We start from the raw sequence: 22,601 nt of genomic DNA on the forward strand, positions 1-22,601 counted from the left end.
GATGTGGATAAGCATCTGCCTCTGACTCCAAAGGTTTCATGGTTGAATCCAGCGATAGAGTGTCAATTTTGATAGTTTTGTTATAAGCCTATCCCAAACCTTAACCATTTGGAGTTAATGCCTAACCTTAAGATTTCTGAGTTAATGCCTAAACTTAACCCTAACCTTAAAATCCGGAGTTAATCCCTAAATTTAACCTTAAACACTTTGAGATTTAACGTTTGGAACAACTTTGAAATTTGACGTTTGAGAAACATGGATGAACGTCTAACTCTGATGTGAGACTGAGACCTTGCAGAAATGTTGACACTTGCTGATAGATTTGTGGATCCAGGATCACATGTTGGGATGTGGCTCCCTCTAGTGGTACTTTTCCATATAGACTTACCCACACTCCAGGGTTTCGACCAGGGTTTTATGTTAATGTCAGCTCTAAAGACTTATGGTGACGGCATCAACAATCTTTGCATCATTCAAGTCTGTTGCTTTGTGAGAAGGTGTTAAAGTTCACAGATAGCCATTGTTATGTAAAAAACAGCTGAAAAGAACACAGAGCATTGCCTTGGCCCCAAATGAGAGCAGGGATCCATGGGTAAAATACTGGGGTAAATCCTGTATGTAAATGCACCATTAGAAGCTGGATGTAGAAACCAATGGTATAAACTCTGGGTGGTCGTGGTTGTGAGGCACCATCTTTTACTTGAGCATTATTTAGGTCACTGTAAACAAGGGCAACAAAGCCCAAATCCTGTGATAATCAAACAAAACAGAAAATACAACAACCACTGTTGTAATGTGTGGCGGAAAGAAGCATACATTATTTTTGTCCCCACTAGTGACTACCCTTTTCCACTTGTGCTCTAACTAGCTATCCCCCTTTCCCTTTCTTTAAATATTCTCATGAATGGATTTCACATGAATTCTTGGTTATTCCCATCTATGCAAATGGTATGTCTGGCATCTAGTGGTGTTTTGCAGTATGACTGGAGTCCTGTCTATCTCTAACATGCTGACCAGACCAGTTGCAAAATAAATGAACACATACATGTTATTCAATCATTGCACGTGCGCAAGCATCTGCTTAGCCAGGTGCTAAAATAGAACTTGGTTCTATTTGTGACACTGGATGCGCTTCAAGTCCTGTATCTTCCATCTCCTCATTTGTTTTTAGGAGCATATATCAAATCAAATTTCAAATCAAATTTATTTATAAAGCCCTTCTTACATCAGCTGATATCTCAAAGCGCTGTACAGAAACCCAGCCTAAAACCCCAAACAGCAAGCAATGCAGGTGTAGAAGCACGGTGGCTAGGAACAACTCCCTAGAAAGGCCAGAACCTAGGAAGAAACCTAGAGAGGAACCAGGCTATGAGGGGTGGCCAGTCCTCTTCTGGCTGTGCCGGGTGGAGATTATAACAGAACATGGCCAAGATGTTCAAAGATGACCAGCAGGGTCAAATAATAATAATCACAGTGGTTGTCGAGGGTGCAACAGGTCAGAACCTCAGGAGTAAATGTCAGTTGGCTTTTCATAGCCGATCATTCAGAGTATCTCTACCGCTCCTGCTGTCTCTGGAGATTTGAAAACAGCAGGTCTGGGACAGGTAGCACGTCCGGTGAACAGATCAGGGTTCCATAGCCGCAGGCAGAACAGTTGAAACTGGAGCAGCAGCACAGCCAGGTGGACTGGGGACAGCAAGGAGTCATCAGGCAAGGTAGTCCTGAGGCATGGTCCTAGGGCTCAGGTCCTCCGAGAGAGAGAGAAAGAGAGAGACAGAGAGAGAGAGAGAAAGAGAGAGAGAGAGAAAAGAGAGAGAGAAAGAGAGAGAGAGAAAGAGAGAGAGAAAGAGAGAGAGAGAAAGAGAGAGAAAGAGAGAAAGAGAGAAAGAGAGAAAGAGGGAGAAAGAGAGAGAGCGAAAGAGAGAAAGAGAGAGAGAAAGAGAGAGAGAGAGAGAGAAAGAAAGAGAAAGAAAGAGAGAGAGAGAGAAAGAAAGAAAGAATTAGAGAGAGCATACTTAAATTCACACAGGACACCGGATAAGACAGGAGAAATACTCCAGATATAACAGACTGACACTAGCTCCCCGACACATAAACTACTGCAGCATAAATACTGGAGGCTGAGACAGGAGAGGTCGGGAGACACTGTGGCCCCATCCGACGATACCCCCGGACAGGGCCAAACAGGCAGGATATAACCCTACCCACTTTGCCAAAGCACAGCCCCCACACCACTAGAGGGATTACTTCAACCACCAACTTACCATCCTGAGACAGGGTATAGCCCACAAAGATCTCCGCCACGGCACAACCCAAGGGGGGGCACCAACCCAGACAGGAGGATCACGTCAGTGACTCAACCCACTCAAGTGACGCACCCCTCCTCGAGACGGCATGGAATAGCACCAGTAAGCAAATTGATATAAAACATCCCCACTAAATGTTTTTAAATGCTCACGAATTTCTACAAAATGAGCACAAATTTATATTAAACATGGCTACAAATTATGAAACGAGCTCACGAATTGTAAAACGTCCACGTACTGTAATATACATCCACTATACTTTTAGTTTTGGATGTTATGATGATATTCCCTGGAGGTCGGGGCCCACAGGGCAGGTGCCCTGCGTGCCCATTCGGTAATCTGGCCCTGATCATGAAATTAAACTACAGGTATTGTTGTTACACATCCTCACACTGTCTTGGAGGATAAAACTGAGACTGTAGCCAGCTTCCATTTTACCTAATTTTATTGTCCAAAGAATGTTCTCATAGTCCAGAAGCATTGGATGAAAATCCACAATGTTGGTGCCATACAGGAGCACTGACCAATCTGCCTCCAAAAGAGGACTGCTGGTTTTGAGGATGGTGTGGAGGTCAGTGGTTGATGATCTGAGCACCCCCTGAGATGGTGAGTATGGTTTCAGTAGACCACTATTGAGCTGGTAGATCAGATAGGAGCTTCGAGGAAAGGTCATTTAGTGCTTTGAATGTGGTTCATATTGCCTTATAGTGAATTCAGGACTTGGACAGGGAGTCGATGCAGCTTAAAGATGCATTTACATGGGGGTTTGGATGATAGTGTCAAATTTCTTAGAATGAGCGAAAATATTAGAGTTTGGGGACTGGAGGGGATAATAGTCAAGTTGGGAAATGTGCAAATATTTAGATACAAACATATAGTCAAGTTGGGGATTATTCAGATATTCCTGTTGAAAAAGAGAAAAGACAGAAAGATATAATCTTACAGTATATTAAATTCATCCCATTGGGCCAAAACTGGTTGAATAAACGTTGTTTCCACCTCATTTCAACAACAACAAAAAAATCTATGTGATGACGGTGAATCAATGTGGAAAACACAATTGGATTTTTTTCACCCAACTTTTAACCAACATTTTTGGTTAATTTCACATTGGTTGATTTCCCAAATTTAAATCAAAACTAGACATTGAACTGATGTCTGTGCCCAGTGGGATTGGAGTTCTGTAATCATATCAGCTCATTTGTCATACTTCTTCTAATCATCCAGAGAGAATGTACCTTTCTTTGAGGTTAACCTTTGAGATGACCTCCCTCAAGGATTCTCGCTCTTTCCTCGGAGCGAATTTGTCCCACATTTTAGCAAAGTCGCCATTGGGGGCCACGTTTCTCAAGATATTGCGACCATGATGCCTGTGGACAAAGATATTAATATCATCTTAAACGTGCAACATATCAAATAATTTCTCCTGTCTGTGATTAAAAACAGTACTCAAACGATGGCAACCTGAGAAAAAAATATCCCATCAAAATAAGACATACATTAGGTCGAATTTGCAAGAGGGTCGAGTGCCGTGCGTCCTGCGAAACACAACCCAACCAAGCCGTACTACTTCTTGACACAAAGCCCGCTTAACCTGGAAGCCAGCTGCACCAATGTGTCGGAGAAAACACCATACACCTGGCGACCGTGTCAGCGTGCATTGGTCACCACAGGAGGTCGCTAGTTGGCGATGGGAGAAGAACATCCTTTGGCTTCGGCTAAGCTTTTGGCTTTTTAACTTTCAAACCCACATGAGTGCCTGGACTTGGATATTCCTATGCCACGTAGCACTTATTTGCGTTTATAATTTTTCCTATTTGTTTTCAATTACTATTCCCCTCCAAGAGAACCTGTGGTTGTTTTGGAATACCTAAAATCCGCAATTCAATCCATGACACCCTTTTAGCATAGATGCTGTAGACAGCCGACAATGTGGCTTTTAAAGGCAATTTCAATTTGTATTCGTGGTAAACGCTGCAGATGTCGACTCAAGAGTAAATTACCTTTACAAGCTGCATTGTCGGCGATCTAGTGCTATAGCGAGCCATGGATTGAATCACGGCCTAAATTAAGGCCGGCCATTATGTTTAAGCAAGCTACTTTACAGGAGGAACATCCCACCTGACTTCCTGTGCAGGGTCCACAGCCAGTTTACTGACGGCAATCAAGAAACGGTCAGTGAGGTCTTTCTTCCCCGACAGGAGACGAGCCATCCCCATGACCTCAGCCAGTCTCTCCAGGTGCTGAGCAGTGCAGCTCCTCACCGCAGCGTTACGGTGGCTGAGGAAGGAAAAACAGAGCACATCAGTTACATGTCATAGAGATACATGAGTTAGGAGACGAATGATAATGGATTGTATTGATGAAGTCTCATCGATGGATCAAAATGTTCAGTAAGACTTTATATTAAAGTCCCTTAATATACCATTTATAAACTGTTTGTGAAGAGTTCAATTACCATTTATTAATCATTATTCCTACATTTGTAAATGTCAATGAGAAATCTATAAATAGTTATTTACACATTTATAAACGCTATTTTAAATGATTTGTTCATGATTTATCAGATAATTAATAAGGTATTTGATCATAGTGCCTTGTATATGATTTCATAATGTTAACCTCTCTGGGCTAGGCGGGACGAATTCGTCCCACCTACGCAACAGCCAGTTGAATCCCGTGGCGCGATTTTCAAATACCTTAGAAATGCTATTACTTCAATTTCTCAAACATATGACTATTTTACAGCATTTTAAAGACAAGACTCTCGTTAATCTAACCACACTGTCCGATTTCAAAAAGGCTTTACAACGAAAGCAAAACATTAGATTATGTCAGCAGAGTACCCAGCCAGAAATAATCAGACACCCATTTTTCAAGCTAGCATATAATGTCACATAAACCCAGAAGACAGCTAAATGCAGCACTAACCTTTGATGATCTTCATCAGATGACACACCTAGGACATTATGTTATACAATACATGCATGTTTTGTTCAATCAAGTTCATATTTATATCAAAAACCAGCTTTTTACATTAGCATGTGACGTTCAGAACTAGCATACCCCCCGCAAACTTCCGGGGAATTTACTAACAATTTACTAAATTACTCACGATAAACGTTCACAAAAAACATAACAATTATTTTAAGAATTATAGATACAGAACTCCTTTGTGCAATCGAGGTGTCCGATTTTAAAATAGCTTTTCGGTGAAAGCACATTTTGCAATATTCTCAGTAGATAGCCCAGCCATCACGGCTAGCCATTTAGACACCGACCAAGTTTAGCCCTGACCAAAGTCAGATTTACTATTACAAAAGTTTGATTACCTTTGTTGTCTTCGTCAGAATGCACTCCCAGGACTGCTACTTCAATAACAAATGTTGGTTTGGTCCAAAATAATCCATCGTTATATCCAAACAGCGGTGTTTTGTTCGTGCGTTCCAGACACTATCCGAAATGGTAAATCAGGGTTACGAGCATGGCGCAATTCGTGACAAAAAATTCTAAATATTCCATTACCGTACTTCGAAGCATGTCAACCGCTGTTTAAAATCCATTTTTATGCCATTTTTCTCGTAAAAAGCGATAATATTCCGACCGGGAATCTCCGTTTAGGTAAACAGAGGAAAGAAAAAAAAGCTTTCGGTCGACGCGGGCACGAGCCTGAGTCTCACAGTACTGTAACCAGCCACTACCCAAACGCGCTACTTTTTTTTCAGCCAGAGCCTGCAAAGCCACGATTCAGCTTTTTGCCGCCTTCTGAGAGACCATGTGAGCCGTAGGAAGTGTCACGTAACAGCAGAGATCCTTTGTAATGGATAGAGATGGCAAAGAAGGCCAAGAAATGGTCAGACAGGGTACTTCCTGTACAGAATCTTCTCAGGTTTTGACCTGCAATTTGAGTTCTGTTATACTCACAGAGACCATTCAAACAGTTTTAGAAACTTTGGAGTGTTTTCTATCCAAAGCCAATAATTATATGCATATTCTAGTTACTGGGCAGGAGTAGTAACCAGATTAAATCGGGTACGTTTTTTAACCAGCCGTGTCAATACTGCGCCCTAGCCCTAACAGGAAATACCTTCTTGCTAGTCAATGTAAACTCATTGCCTATAAATAAATATACATATTTATAAATGTATTTATATTCCAGCCCAGGCGCAATTTCGATGTTGGTCACTAGATGGCAGCAGTGTCAGTGCAAAGTCTTAGACTGAACCAATGAACCATTGTATATCTGTTCAAAATGTTGTATCAAGACTGCCCAAATGTGCCTAATTGGTTTATCAATACATTGTGCACTCTTCTCAAACAAATAGATTGATATTCTTTCACTGTAATACCTACTGTAAATTGGACAGTGCAGTTAAATTAACAAGAATTTAAGCTTTCTGCCCATATCTGTCCTGGGAAATGTTTTTGTTACTTACAACCTCATGCTAATCACATTTGCCTACATTAGCTCAACCGTCCCGCGGGGGGGACACTGATCCCGTAGAGGTTTAATATCATAATGTTTCTTAAGACCTGCCTAAATGAAAACATGTGAATATTTGTGATGGTGTATATTAAATTGATTGACTTTGTAGTGTGGTAGTATTTGATATATAACTATTTATACATTAAAATGTTTATCTTTTACGCTATAAAGATACTTAAAATATGCAAGCAAGCATTAGGCAATGAGTTGACATTGACTAGCAAGAATTGGACTGAGAGTGGAAAGGTATTTAACATTATGAAATCATATACAAGGCATTAACAAACATTACAATGCAATACCTTATGCATGATCAGAGAGGGAGAGAAGTCATAGCCTGAAAGGCCATGCCCCAAGAGTCGCTGGGGTGGAGAGAGAGAGAGCGTATCTCACTAGCGCAGGTCAGGAACAAAGAAAAAGAGAGAGACAATGAATCTAAGACTCTTAAAAGCCTCTGAGTTGTTAAAATAAAACAATGTGAGTTGTTAACCAATATGCTACTATAAAAGTGAACTTCCAATCAGATATCAGACCTACAGATGTAAACACAACTGAAACTCTGCTACCCAGAGTGGTAACGAGAGGGTTGGCGAGATAATTGAAATTATAAACCGGGTGGTTCGAGCCCTGAATGCTGATTGGCTGAAAGCTGTGGCGTATAACCTACCATTTGGTTTTGAAATATTGAAACCAAACCATATGATTTGAATGAAGTATTTAAGTAAACAACAGGAAAAGGTGACTGTAAGAAGCACTCATAATTTCAAATAGGCTACATGTCGTATTAAACAGCATATAAACACTCTAAATAGGTCAGGAGTCAGACATGTAGCCTAATATGAAATGTATTTGTAGTAGAATTAAAATGGTTATTCCATCAAACTTCAAATTATTAGAATAGTACACAACGCAGAACAGAACAACCAGGTTCAGGGCCAAAGCCCTTCCAAGTTCAGACAGAAGGGGGAGTCAGATCACTTTGATCGCCAGGAACTTTACTTTTGGTGTCCATTTTTAATTGTTGCGCTACTGGTGCTGCCTGTTGATGTTAGGTGGGCAGTTACAGTAGCTGAATGATGTTAACATCTTCGGGTTTTGTTTCATTAAATATATTTTATTTCATCTGGGTGCTTGCTTCACCTACTAACACCTTGGTACTATCCGTAGCTGCCGTTCTCCTCAGACCGAGAAAACACTGAGAAAGGTGTGTCTTGCTGTAGATATTGTTATAAGGGAATGTGAGACTTTAGAAACATGTAACTTTCAGAGTTTTATTGTTGTTATTAATATAGTTTACAGAGTGCTAAAAGTGCTGCTGTTGCTAGCTAGCATGCCTTTCTGTGATGCAGACGGTTAGCTGAGCTGGTGCGGGCGTTGCATTATGGGAGATGTAGTTTGGTCCTCTAAGGTCTGAATGGGATAGAGGCGATTTCACGTTGTAACTTGTTTGTGCTGCAGTGTTTTTTGTAAATTAGTTGTTTTATTTTGGTACTGTCAACACTATGGCGCACACGCGCAGCCAGTTTGGGTTCCGTGTAAGCTCAGCATTTACGCAACATTTTGTTGTATTAAATCGTTATAGTCTATAAATTGCACATACATGCTGATTGACTTACTTAGAATTAAATACAAATTAAATTAAAAATGCCTCATTAGGCTCAGTCTACAGTGCCTTTGAATTTATTTTTAGAAACATGAGTTTGGCCAGAGTCTGTAGCTTCAGGCTCATGTGATTGTGCCTGGAGAGCAGGCCAGCCGCAGAGAATACACTCTCAGCTCTTGCAGAGCCACTTGGGATGCTAAACACCGTTTGGGCCACTAATGCCAGGCTGGGCAGGGATGCATAGTTATTTTTATTTTGTTCTGTAGGTAGGCCTAAAGGATTTTCGTTGAAATATCTCTATGAAAACAGAACGCTCCTTGAAAGACGTAATAGAGTTAACATGCCCTCAATGATGGCCTAATGTATAGATAATAGAAGGAAAATTAACTGAACTTTTTAGAGATCCTTTTTGTTCATAAATAATGTGCTAAAATGACACACTTAGCTAGCTACCCACCTCGTTCCTTTCTGTTAGCATGTACACGTAGTAAGTACATGCTTTCGGGATACCTGTCTTTTCATTCTTTAGTTGTGGACACTACATAACCACACTCCCTCTCTTGCTCTTGGTCCTCATCTTTGTAAGTCACCTTGATTTTTGACCTGTGTGTTTTATCAGCTTCTTTATGAAGATATTTAGAATATTAGATGACAGTAGCTAAAGCAAGGTGCTATAGCAGCACACAAGTAGACTACAAATGCATGCTGGGCCGGGCATGCCTTGAGCTTGTAAAATGAGTGCTACTGGAGCACTACTGGAGCGAAATTGAAGGGGGCGAGAAAGCCGAAGCCCCAGCCTCTGGGAAACTTGCTCCACGATCCAGTCAAATAGGGCAAGCTCCACTCCTCACTCTGCTCACATACTCTGGCATGGCCACACCCTAAGTGGGACTGACTGTGCAGCTATCTGTATCTCAGTCAGACTTATCGCTTTGGAGCCTATTTGTGCTCTGTTCTAACAAATCTCGCTGCGCATCATGTAGAAATGACCTAGTCTGATCATGCTCTTTTTCAAATGCTTGAAGTTCTGCTTCCAATTGCTCTATGTTGCACTCTGATTTCCTCTGGGAAGTTCATCAGTAGTTTGCTGTGTTGCTATTCGTTTTTCCCCGAGTAAAAGCGCAGCAAGCTTTAGAATGAACATTCTCTTGTATTTTTCTTATGCTTGTCAGTAGACTGAGTATACAAAACATTAAGAACACCTTCTCTTTCCATGACAGACTGACCAGGTGAACCCAATTATTGATGTCACTTGTTAAATCCAATCAAATGTATTTATATAGCCCTTCTTACATCAGCTGATATCTCAAAGTGCTGTACAGAAACCCAGCCTAAAACCCCAAACAGCAAGCAATGCAGGTGTAGAAGCATGGTGGCTAGGAAAAACTCCCTAGAAAGGCCAAAACCTAGGAAGAAACCTAGAGAGGAACCAGGCTATGAGGGGTGGCCAGTCCTCTTCTGGCTGTGCCGGGTGGAGATTATAACAGCACATGGCCTAGATGTTCAAATGTTCATAAATCCACTTCAATCAGTATAAATGAAAGGGAGGTGACAGGTTTAATAAGGATTTTTAAGTTTTGAGACAATATGGACATGGATTGTGTATGTGTGCCATTCAGAGGGTGAATGGGCAAGACAATATTTAAGTGCCTTTGAACGGGGGGCTAGGGTCATTCTGTTATATCCGGTGTAATTCTCCTGTCTTTTCTGGTGTCCTGTGTGATGTTATATATGCTCCCTCTAATTCTCTCATCTTTCTCTCTCTCTCCCCCTCTCGGAGGACCTGAGCCCTAGGACCATGCCTCAGGACCATCTGGCCTGACGACTCCTGAATGTCCCCGTCCCTAGTCCATCTGGTCGTGCTGCTGACCCCGTTTCTGCTGTTCTGTCTGCGGCCATAGAACCCTGACATGTTCACCAGACCCCCGCACCCCCTATGTTTGGTATACTCAGTGTATATTGCCAGTACTAAAGAATTTCATCCCTATTCGAATCAAATGTGAGAACATTCTTGCCTTTTTGATCAAATCATTAATACGAGTCGATTACCATAATTCAAAAATGTAGATTGCTTGCATATTCGCCATCACATAGGCCACATGTTCGTTATATATGTTAATTTTACCTTTTTTTAACTAGTCAGTTAAGTCAGTTAAGAACAAATTCTTATTTTAAATGATTGCCTAGGAACAGCGGGTTAACTACCTTGTTCAGGGGCAGAACAACAGATTTTTACCTTGTCAGCTCGGGGATTCGATCTTGCAATCTTTCAGTTACAAGTCCAAACCGCTAACCACTAGGCTACCTGCTGCCCCAATAGAATAATAGAATAGAATAAACTCAAATTTAGTCCAAAGTATCTGTAAGATATATCACATCGGGGTCACCATTTACTGTAGTGTCGAATTACAGGAAATTAACTTTAATATGCACATGTTTCTCTCCGCAGTCAAGCCATAATTGTTGGGAACCCGCTTGGTGGGGGGGCCTCCCAACCAAATCTCCCCAAGAGGCTAAAGAGAGAGCCGGCCTGCTCTGGAGCATCACTTTCATATAAAGTGTTAACAAATGTTCTCGTGTAGAGATGATACACATCCACTGCAAATTAGGTCCGGGACGATACCAGTATCCAAAACACGAAGTGGATAAAAGTTCTTTAGGAAAACAGACGTAATGTTGGAAACAAATATCATTATGTTGTCATCCTGAGTAATATTTATTTATTTTCCAAGCTGTATCAGACAATATTTTACATACAGCAGGTTTTTAAAGGACCAAAGAGTGAGATCTGCTATGCGTTTTCATTTTTGCCATTGAAAATATATTGCAATACTGGTGTTGTCCCGGCCCTAATACAAATTTTCAATCTGTCACTGGCCCAGGTGGTTGTCCCTACGTGCTTCAAGACCGCAACCATTGTGCCAGTGCCGCAGCAGTCGACCGCATCAAGCCCGAATGACCTCCGACCTGTTGCACTCACCCCCACGATCATGAAGTGCTTCGAAAGACTGGTTTTGGCCTACCTTAAGTCCTGCCTCCCTCCAACACTGGATCCCCACCAGTTTGCCTACCGACCGAACAGGTCTGCAGAGGACGCCATCTTCACAGCTTTACACTCTTCCATGACAAAACCAACACCTATGTGAGAATGCTGTTCATAGACTTTAGCTCAGTATTCAATACGGTCATTCCCTCTAGGCTGGTCACCAAACTCCATGACCTAGGGATCAGCCCCTCTCTCTGTAACTGGACTTTGGACTTCCTGACCAACAGACCCCAGTCTGTCAGGTTAGACGACTTCACCACCTCAACCCTGAACCTGAACACTGGTGTGCCGAGCCTCTTCCTGTACTCCCTCTTCTCCTACGACTAAGTTTCTGTACACGGTATCAACACCATCGTCAAGTTCGCAGACGAAACCACGGTGGTAGGTCTGATCAGTGACAATGACGAGTCAGCCTACAGGGAGGAGGTCAAGCACCTGGCTGCATGGTGCGCTGACAACAACCTGGCCCTCAATGCAAAGAAAACCAAGGAGCTCATAGTGGATTAACAGGAAGTCTAAAAGCCGCAGCCACGCCCCAGTTCTCATTGATGGCACTGAAGTGGAGCGTGTGCCCAGCTTCAAATTCCTGGGTGTCTACATCTCCGATGACCTCTCCTGGACCCGCAACACCTCAACCCTAGTCAAGAAGGCGCAGCAGCGCCTGTACTTTTTGAGGAGGCTGAAGAAGGCCTGCCTGTCTCCCAAGATCCTGGTGAACTTTTACCACTGCACGGTCGAGAGCAATCTGACTAACTGCGCCACAGTGTGGTTTGGCGGGTGCTCCGTGGCTGACCGGAAGGCCCTGCAACGGGTGGTGAAAACCACCCACCACATCACTGGTGCCCAGCTATCGGAGACCTCCAGCGCATCAGGGACCCTTCACATCCATGCCACAAACAAAAGGTACTGCCTCTCAGGGACCTTGTTGCACTACTCTCTTTGTCCATTTCACAGTACTACTGGACTCTGACATTGCTTTGCAAAATCTGATTAAGGACATAATTCAGATGTACATGTATATGTCTACCTCGGTAACCTCATTGCTGCTCTCCCTGCATTTCAGTTGCATGCCTCCTTGCACTTTCAATTTGCCTTCATTGCACATTTAGACTTGCCATTTGCCTTCATTGCACATTTATACATCCCACTTAATAACGTACTTAGTTATTTTACTTTTTACTACATTTTCTGCACTCTTTTATTTGCACTTCTGGTCAGATACTAACTGCATTTCGTTGTACTTGTTCAATGACAATAAAGTTGATTCTAATCTAATGTGTGGTATACTTAAGCGAGCAGTGACCATTTTGCACCAGAAAGTTCACTACATATCAGTTATCTATTGCATTGTCACATCAGGTCCGTTTGGAGTGAATCCTAACTTCCATTCGAGTCAACCTTTCAATGTGAGACAAAGTGAACATTTGTGGAAGTCCGGATCTACCCCTTAGTGAGTGTTAATTGACCCCTCTCCCTCTTTACCTCAGCCCACCGACCAGCAGGGCATTCATGACACGGGTAGGGGTGCAGCTCTGCACCATGTGACCCAGGGCAAAGTTGGCGGCCTGCCGGATGAAGTTGTTGGCCTCGCTGGCTTTGTGCAGCAGCACGCGTGCCGTCCCCTCCACCTCACTGTCCATGGCCCTCTGGAGGTGAACGTACATGTCACCCAGTGTGGCCATGGCAGCACAGGACACTGCAGAGCGCAGGTTCTTCACCTGAATCATAATAACACGCACAGGACCAGCTATTAATGTTGAGCAGTACAACCCACGAACATCAGAAACATGACACAATAATTTGGCTTGTTCTCCAAATGTAGCAGATTTACATTTACATTTACATTTAAGTCATTTAGCAGACGCTCTTATCCAGAGCGACTTACAAATTGGTGCATTCACCTTATAATATCCAGTGGAACAACCACTTTACAATAGTGCATCTAAATCTTTTAAGGGGGGGGTTAGAAGGATCTGAACTGTCAGATTTGTGCAGATGAATGAATAGGGCAGTGAATGAATAGAGCTACCTCATTTATAATGGCAAGGCAGATATCATGGAGTTTAGGCATCAGTATGTCCATGTGGTTCTGAGCCATCACACGGAGAGAGGTCAAGCCCTCGATCTTCTTCTCCCTGCAAGTCAGTGAAAGAAACGTAAGGAATTTCCACAACATTTTCCAAAAACATTATAAAGATGTTCATCAATTAGGACTCTGGTCTCTTAATTTCAGAAGTTTCTACGCTCTGTAGCTCAAATCTACATTTCCAAGGACACTACACTGTGCTTCCTTTAGCCTAGCTCCATTGGTCTTGTCTACAGTGAATGCTCACCAGTCATCAGAGGCAGAGTGGAGCAGCTTGAAGGTCTTAGTCAGGGCCTGCTCTGGGTTGGACAGGGGCTGCAATCTGGCCTGGTCCTGACTTTTCTTTATTTGGCCCTTTGGCTCACTGGCTGCCTTCTTGTCTATGGGTTGACAGCAGACATCTATCTCTCATTTGAACTGTATGTATGTATTTATGCATTTACTCATTTCCATATCTGTTTGTAGCTTTTAACACTAGAACATCTTAGTTCATTATGATATCATTTTAAATTTAGCACACATTTTTTGGTGCTCACCCTGCTCAGAAGCAGGGTCTAATTCGCCTTGAGCAAAGGTTATCTCACTGTGCAACAGGCAAAGCAAGTGTGGAAAAATGTCTTAGCCCTGGGCTAAAGCCATTTGTGTCCCTTCCCTTCCTACTATCAGTCTACCTAGCTTCATCTCCCTGTCTAATTTAAATTAGTGTGAGTACATGAGAGGGACTGACCTGAGCCGGTGTCAGCCTTTTGCAGGCTAAGGAACCTTGTAGGCCGAGGCAGTTTGCTCCTGGGCTTGGTAGGGGGGGGAGCAGGCCTGGGTGGGCTGTCACGCGACTTTACCGGGGTCCCAACATCCAAGTAGTCACGGAGCTCCGCAGGGGTGTTCATATCCACTGAGCTCAGGCTTCCCAGAGAGCTGGTGGCTATTTCCCCCCATGGACATGGCCGAGCCAAAACTTCTCCTGCCCATGGCCTTCACCTCATGTACCACCTTTGGCGTAGACCAGAAAAGAATGCTCCCATCATAGAAATGCATATAGAACTAGTATATACATAAACTAATACACAGAGATCCTTAATTCTAGGATCTATTCTATCATGCCGTCAAAGAGAGTATCCTTTCTAACCTGTACCCCGCACACTGTACCCCCTCAACTAACCTGTACCCCGCACACTGACTCGGTACCGATACCCCCTGTATATAGCCTCGTTATTGTTATGTCATTGTGTTACTTTTATTATTATTATTATTATTGTTTACATTAGTTTATTTGTTAAATATTTTCCTAACTCTTCTTGAACTGCACTGTTGGTTTCACAGTATGGTCTACACTTGTGTTTTCACAAATTTTCACATTTACAATCAATTGAAAGTCCATCCTACCTTCCAGGCCTCCTCCTTCAGGTGAGCCTCGATGTCCCTCACCTCCTCCATCAGGTCAATGGGTCCGTTGTTGTCAGCACAGCCCTGGTCCAACTGGACTTTCAGGGCTTTGACTCCCCCGCCTGCCCTTCTTCTTCTTGCCCCTCTTGGAGGGAGCTCCAGTGGGAGGGACGGGAACAGGCCGCACGCTACTGCTGCTGAATGACTTATTTACCTGGATGGACTCCAGAGAGTGAGATCCGGGTCGAACTTGGGCTCCGTCCACCCCCACCACGTTCTTCAGTGGGGCCAGAGCTATGTGTTCAAGCCTTCGTGGCAAAGGCCTCGGTGGAGCTTTCGGCCGCGGAATGCACTGAATAGAGGGGACGAAGTGGTGCGCGAAGGTGCTGCCAACCCCGATGAGAGCAGTCCGGACATAATTCTCATGGATAGCACTTATCTTTCTTTGCTTTCCTTCCATGGCCTCTCTCTCAGCTCTCTGCATCTGCAGAAGTCTGGCATCACTGATGAAGCCCCGATGGCCCTCTGGGATTGGGTAGCTCTCCTGATAGCCCTGGATCACAATGGTATAGTATGAAATGAATAGCAGAAGTGAAGTAGTCAACATAGTTTCTACAGTGTGTCATATAAAGCTTTTAAGCTAAAGATGTTATGGATGTAGGCCTACTGTATGTCTATGAAACCACAAAATAAACACAGTGATATTTTTGAAAAACGTTTGAAATACTGATGAGCCTTACAAAACTTGAAAACCTGTCCTGGTCATCCTGTTGGTTTAAAGCCATGTTTTGCTTCCTCAAGTTTTCGATGACGCTCCTCATCTGAGAGTTCTCCTTCTGGAGTTTGTCAAACTCGCTTGATTTTCTTCCTCGATAAGCCATTGATAATAAATGTTAACACTCTCAAAATAAGAACTTAACCTATCTCTGTGAGAGAACTATCATGAAATGTTGCTTGTCAGATGGAACCAGCAATGATATCATGGCAAGGATTCCGTTACATTGTGATGTCATAATGGGGTCTGTTGACAGCACTGAGCACATCAGCACATGGTGAACATTCATGAAAGCTTTTTGATTCCCATATAAAATCATAAATGTGTGATGAATTTGTAAATATATATATATATATATAAACTCAGCAAAAAATAAACGTCCCTTTTTTTAGGACACTGTCTTCCACAGATAATTCGTAAAAATCCATGTAACTTCACAGATCTTCATTGTAAAGGGTTTAAACACTGTTTCCCATGCTTGTTCAATGAACCATAAACAATTATTGAACATGCACCTGTGGAACAGTCATTAAGACACTAACAGCTTACAGACGGTAGGCAATTAAGGTCACAGTTATGAAAACTTAGGACACCAAACAGGCCTTTCTACTGACTCTGAAAAACACCAAAAGAAAGATGCCCAGGGTCCCTGCTCATCTGCGTGAACGTGCCTTAGGCATGCTGCAAGGAGGCATGAGGACTGCAGATGTGGCCAGGGCAATAAATTGCAATGTCCGTACTGTGAGACGCCTAAGACAGCGCAACAGGGAGACAGGACGGACAGCTGATCATACTCGCAGTGGCAGACCACGTGTAACAACACCTGCACAGGATCGGTACATGCAAACATCACACCTGCGGGACAGGTACAGGATGGCAACAACAACTGCCCGAGTTACACCAGGAACGCAAAATCCCTCTATCAGTGCTCAGACTGTCCGCAATAGGCTGTGAGAGGCTGGACTGAGGGCTTGAAGGCCTGTTGTAAGGCAGGTCCTCACCAGACATCACCGGCAACAGCGTCGCCTATGGGCACAAACCCACCGTCGCTGGACCAGACAAGACTGCCAAAAAGTGCTCTTCATTGACGAGTCGTGATTTTGTCTCACCAGGGGTGATGGTCAGATTTACGTTTATCGTCGAAGGAATGAGCGTTACACCGAGGCCTGTACTCTGGAGCGGGATCAATTTGGAGGTGGACGGTCCGTCGTGGTCTGGGGCGGTATGTCACAGCATCATATGACTGAGCTTGTTGTCATTGCAGGCAGTCTCAACGCTGTGTATTACAGGGAAGACATCCTCCTCCCTCATGTGGTACACTTCCTGCAGGCTCATCCTGACATGACCCTCCAGCGTGACAATGCCACCAGCCATACTGCTCGTTCTGTGCATTATTTCCTACAAGACAGGAATATCAGTGTTCTGCCATGGTTAGCAAAGAGCCCGGATCTCAATCCCATTGAGCACGTCTGGGACCTGTTGGATCGGAGGGTGAGAGCTATTGCCATTCCCCCCCAGAAATGTCCGGGAACTTGCAGGTGCCTTGGTGGAAGAGTGGGGTAACATCTCACAGCAAGAACTGGCAAATCTGGTGCAGTCCATGACGAGGAGATGCACTGCAGTACTTAATGCAGTTGGTGGCCACACCAGATACTGACTGTTACTTTTGATCTTGACCCCCCCTTTGTTCAGGGACACATTATTCCATTTCCATTATTCCATTTCTGTTAGTCACATTTCTGTGGAACTGGTTCAGTTTATGTCTCAGTTGTTGAATCTTATGTTCATACAAATATTTACACATGTTAAGTTTGCTGAAAATAAACGCAGTTGACAATAAGAGGACGTTTCTTTTTTTTGCTGAGTTTATATATATATACCGTATACAGTTGAAGTCGGAAGTTTACATACACCTTAGCCAAATACATTTAAACTCAGTTTTTCACAATTCCTGAAATTTTATCCTAGTAAAAATCCCATCTTAGGTTAGTTAGGATCACCACTTTATGTTAAGAATGTGAAATGTCAGAATAATAGAAGAGAGATTGATTTATTTCAGCTTGTATTTCTTTCTTCACATTCCCAGTGGGTCAGAAGTGTACATACACTCAATTAGTATTTGGTAGCATTGCCTTTAAATTGTTTAATTTGGGTCAAACGTTTCGGGTAGCCTTCCACAAGTTTCCCACAATTAGTTTGGTGAATTTTGGCCCATTCCTCCTGACAGAGCTGGTGTAACTGAGTCAGGTTTGTAGGCCTCATTGCTCGCTCACGCTTTTTCAGTTCTGCCCTATAGGATTGAGGTCAGGGCTTTGTGATGGCCATTCCAACACCTTGACTTTGTTGCCCTTAAACCATTTTGTGTGTGTGTTTTGGAGTGTCAGTGTAGTATGTGTAAGTGTATGGTTAGAGTCCAGTGAGTGTATATCGAGCCTATGGAAGAGAGTCAGTGCAGAAAATAAGAACAAATATGAATAAAATAAGGGGGTCAATGCAAATAGTCCGGGTAACCATTTGATTAACTGTTCAGCAGTGCTATGGCTTAGGGGTAGAAGCTGTTAAGGAGCCTTTTGGCATTCCGGGACCGCTTGCTGTGCAGTAGCAGAGAGAACAGTCTATGACTTAGGTGGCTGGAGCCTTTGACAATTTTTAAGGCCTTCCTCTGACACTGCCTGGTATAGAGCTTGAAGAATATTGAAACGAATAATGGGCAAATGTTGCACAATCCAGGTGTGGAAAGCTCTTAGAGACTTTACCCAGAAAGACTCACAGCTGTAATCGCTGCCAAAGGTGCTTGTACAAAGTATTGACTCAAGGGTGTGAATACTTATGTAAATTAGATATTTCAGTATTAAATGTTCAATACATTTGCAAACATTTCTTAATATATGTTTTCACTTTTTCATTATGGTGTACTGTGTGTAGCTGGGTGAGAGAAAAACATATTTAATCAATTTTGAATTCAGACTGTAACACAACGAAATGTGGAATAAGTCAAGGTGTATGAATACTTTCTGAAGGCACTGTAGACAAGGATGGGGGCTTGGGGTTTTGATGGGAAAGGTCTAGGCTTTACAGGGAAGGACCATGGTTAGCAGGGTTGGCCTTCATTCCATTTCAACTCAATTAACTCTGAAAATGTAGTCAAATGCAGTTCATGAGTTCACTCAGTTCAGGAAACAACAATATCATTGAATTGGATTTTCTACGTTTTCAAATGTCCAATTGCTACATTTGCTGAGCTGAGCCAGACTGGAATGGAATCAGAGTTTTGCAGGCAGATCACCCGTGATACAAGTCAGTATTCGACATCCATCCATGGCTGAGGATGTCAGGATATGACGTGGAAAAAGGCCATATCCCCGACACATAAACTACTGCAGCATAAATACTGGAGGCTGAGACAGGAGAGGTCGGGAGACACTGTGGCCCCATCCGACGATACCCCCGGACAGGGCCAAACAGGCAGGATATAACCCTACCCACTTTGCCAAAGCACAGCCCCCACACCACTAGAGGGATTACTTCAACCACCAACTTACCATCCTGAGACAGGGCCGAGTATAGCCCACAAAGATCTCCGCCACGGCACAACCCAAGGGGGGCACCAACCCAGACAGGAGGATCACGTCAGTGACTCAACCCACTCAAGTGACGCACCCCTCCTCGAGACGGCATGGAAGAGCACCAGTAAGCAAATTGATATAAAACATCCCCACTAAATGTTTTTAAATGCTCACGAATTTCTACAAAATGAGCACAAATTTATTTTAAACATGGCTACAAATTATGAAACGAGCTCACGAATTGTAAAACGTCCACGTACTGTAATATACATCCACTATACTTTTAGTTTTGGATGTTATGATGATATTCCCTGGAGGTCGGGGCCCACAGGGCAGGTGCCCTGCGTGCCCATTCGGTAATCTGGCCCTGATCATGAAATTAAACTACAGGTATTGTTGTTACACATCCTCACACTGTCTTGGAGGATAAAACTGAGACTGTAGCCAGCTTCCATTTTACCTAATTTTATTGTCCAAAGAATGTTCTCATAGTCCAGAAGCATTGGATGAAAATCCACAATGTTGGTGCCATACAGGAGCACTGACCAATCTGCCTCCAAAAGAGGACTGCTGGTTTTGAGGATGGTGTGGAGGTCAGTGGTTGATGATCTGAGCACCCCCTGAGATGGTGAGTATGGTTTCAGTAGACCACTATTGAGCTGGTAGATCAGATAGGAGCTTCGAGGAAAGGTCATTTAGTGCTTTGAATGTGGTTCATATTGCCTTATAGTGAATTCAGGACTTGGACAGGGAGTCGATGCAGCTTAAAGATGCATTTACATGGGGGTTTGGATGATAGTGTCAAATTTCTTAGAATGAGCGAAAATATTAGAGTTTGGGGACTGGAGGCGATAATAGTCAAGTTGGGAAATGTGCAAATATTTAGATACAAACATATAGTCAAGTTGGGGATTATTCAGATATTCCTGTTGAAAAAGAGAAAAGACAGAAAGATATAATCTTACAGTATATTAAATTCATCCCATTGGGCCAAAACTGGTTGAATAAACGTTGTTTCCACCTCATTTCAACAACAACAAAAAAATCTATGTGATGACGGTGAATCAATGTGGAAAACACAATTGGATTTTTTTCACCCAACTTTTAACCAACATTTTTGGTTAATTTCACATTGGTTGATTTCCCAAATTTAAATCAAAACTAGACATTGAACTGATGTCTGTGCCCAGTGGGATTGGAGTTCTGTAATCATATCAGCTCATTTGTCATACTTCTTCTAATCATCCAGAGAGAATGTACCTTTCTTTGAGGTTAACCTTTGAGATGACCTCCCTCAAGGATTCTCGCTCTTTCCTCGGAGCGAATTTGTCCCACATTTTAGCAAAGTCGCCATTGGGGGCCACGTTTCTCAAGATATTGCGACCATGATGCCTGTGGACAAAGATATTAATATCATCTTAAACGTGCAACATATCAAATAATTTCTCCTGTCTGTGATTAAAAACAGTACTCAAACGATGGCAACCTGAGAAAAATTATCCCATCAAAATAAGACATACATTAGGTCGAATTTGCAAGAGGGTCGAGAGCCGTGCGTCCTGCGAAACACAACCCAGCCAAGCCGTACTACTTCTTGACACAAAGCCCGCTTAACCTGGAAGCCAGCTGCACCAATGTGTCGGAGAAAACACCATACACCTGGCGACCGTGTCAGCGTGCATTGGTCACCACAGGAGGTCGCTAGTTGGCGATGGGAGAAGAACATCCTTTGGCTTCGGCTAAGCTTTTGGCTTTTTAACTTTCAAACCCACATGAGTGCCTGGACTTGGATTTTCCTATGCCACGTAGCACTTATTTGTGTTTATAATTTTTCCTATTTGTTTTCAATTACTATTCCCCTCCAAGAGAACCTGTGGTTGTTTTGGAATACCTAAAATCCGCAATTCAATCCATGACACCCTTTTAGCATAGATGCTGTAGACAGCCGATAATGTGGCTTTTAAAGGCAATTTCAATTTGTATTCGTGGTAAACGCTGCAGATGTCGACTCAAGAGTAAATTACCTTTACAAGCTGCATTGTCGGCGATCTAGTGCTATAGCGAGCCATGGATTGAATCACGGACTAAATTAAGGCCGGCCATTATGTTTAAGCAAGCTACTTTACAGGAGGAACATCCCACCTGACTTCCTGTGCAGGGTCCACAGCCAGTTTACTGACGGCAATCAAGAAACGGTCAGTGAGGTCTTTCTTCCCCGACAGGAGACGAGCCATCCCCATGACCTCAGCCAGTCTCTCCAGGTGCTGAGCAGTGCAGCTCCTCACCGCAGCGTTACGGTGGCTGAGGAAGGAAAAACAGAGCACATCAGTTACATGTCATAGAGATACATGAGTTAGGAGACGAATGATAATGGATTGTATTGATGAAGTCTCATCGATGGATCAAAATGTTCAGTAAGACTTTATATTAAAGTCCCTTAATATACCATTTATAAACTGTTTGTGAAGAGTTCAATTACCATTTATTAATCATTATTCCTACATTTGTAAATGTCAATGAGAAATCTATAAATAGTTATTTACACATTTATAAACGCTATTTTAAATGATTTGTTCATGATTTATCAGATAATTAATAAGGTATTTGATCATAGTGCCTTGTATATGATTTCATAATGTTAACCTCTCTGGGCTAGGCGGGACGAATAAACGTTGGACAGTGCAGTTAAATTAACAAGAATTTAAGCTTTCTGCCCATATCTGTCCTGGGAAATGTTTTTGTTACTTACAACCTCATGCTAATCACATTTGCCTACATTAGCTCAACCGTCCCGCGGGGGGGACACTGATCCCGTAGAGGTTTAATATCATAATGTTTCTTAAGACCTGCCTAAATGAAAACATGTGAATATTTGTGATGGTGTATATTAAATTGATTGACTTTGTAGTGTGGTAGTATTTGATATATAACTATTTATACATTAAAATGTTTATCTTTTACGTTATAAAGATACTTAAAATATGCAAGCAAGCATTAGGCAATGAGTTGACATTGACTAGCAAGAATTGGACTGAGAGTGGAAAGGTATTTAACATTATGAAATCATATACAAGGCATTAACAAACATTACAATGCAATACCTTATGCATGATCAGAGAGGGAGAGAAGTCATAGCCTGAAAGGCCATGCCCCAAGAGTCGCTGGGGTATAGAGAGAGAGTGCGTATCTCACTAGCGCAGGTCAGGAACAAAGAAAAAGAGAGAGACAATGAATCTAAGACTCTTAAAAGCCTCTTAGTTGTTAAAATAAAACAATGTGAGTTGTTAACCAATATGCTACTATAAAAGTGAACTTCCAATCAGATATCAGACCTACAGATGTAAACACAA

The 22,601-nt window shown here is 42.7% G+C and overlaps 2 protein-coding genes across 5 annotated transcripts; both read right to left on the minus strand.

Moving 5' to 3' along the window:
• Positions 1-1,726: 1,726 nt before the first annotated feature.
• On the minus strand, positions 1,727-14,456 carry LOC106599883 (TOG array regulator of axonemal microtubules protein 1-like). Of its 4 annotated transcripts, none has more exons than XM_045712202.1 (7): positions 14,255-14,456; positions 13,775-13,928; positions 13,471-13,576; positions 12,924-13,159; positions 4,428-4,586; positions 3,545-3,676; positions 1,727-1,748 (listed from the first exon to the last, which is right to left on the minus strand). In XM_045712202.1, the coding sequence occupies exons 1-7, from the start codon at positions 14,412-14,414 to the stop codon at positions 1,742-1,744; spliced, it is 954 nt and encodes a 317-aa protein (XP_045568158.1). In that variant the 5' UTR covers positions 14,415-14,456; the 3' UTR covers positions 1,727-1,741. The 4 variants fall into 4 exon arrangements, with proteins under 4 accessions (XP_045568158.1, XP_045568157.1, XP_045568159.1 ...); XM_045712201.1 differs by lacking the exon at positions 1,727-1,748 and adding an exon at positions 2,734-3,210; XM_045712203.1 differs by lacking the exon at positions 1,727-1,748 and having other exon boundaries at positions 2,734-3,676; positions 13,775-13,907.
• A 5,244-nt stretch (positions 14,457-19,700) lies between these two features.
• LOC123732881 (TOG array regulator of axonemal microtubules protein 1) lies at positions 19,701-21,552 on the minus strand (the record flags this gene model as incomplete). The annotated part of the gene is given in 3 exon segments (XM_045712217.1): positions 19,701-20,177; positions 20,512-20,643; positions 21,394-21,552. Coding segments are annotated over 3 exon segments (301 nt in total), but the record flags the coding sequence as incomplete, so codon positions are not given.
• Between the last annotated feature and the right edge of the window lie 1,049 nt (positions 21,553-22,601).

Source organism: Salmo salar, unplaced genomic scaffold (assembly GCF_905237065.1).
Source record: "Salmo salar unplaced genomic scaffold, Ssal_v3.1, whole genome shotgun sequence".
In the NCBI taxonomy this organism is placed as follows: Eukaryota; Metazoa; Chordata; class Actinopteri; order Salmoniformes; family Salmonidae; genus Salmo; species Salmo salar.

Excerpts from the sequence above, each read along its gene's own strand:
- LOC106599883 (XM_045712200.1), bottom strand. The coding sequence starts at position 14,414 with ATGAACACCCCTGCGGAGCTCCGTGACTACTTGGATGTTGGGACCCCG. Across the intron at positions 13,160-13,470 it reads GCCTTGCCATTATAAATGAG|GTGAAGAACCTGCGCTCTGC; the intron begins GTAGCTCTATTC and ends ATTATGATTCAG. Across the intron at positions 4,587-12,923 it reads CTGCTGGTCGGTGGGCTGAG|CCACCGTAACGCTGCGGTGA; the intron begins GTAAAGAGGGAG and ends TTCCTTCCTCAG.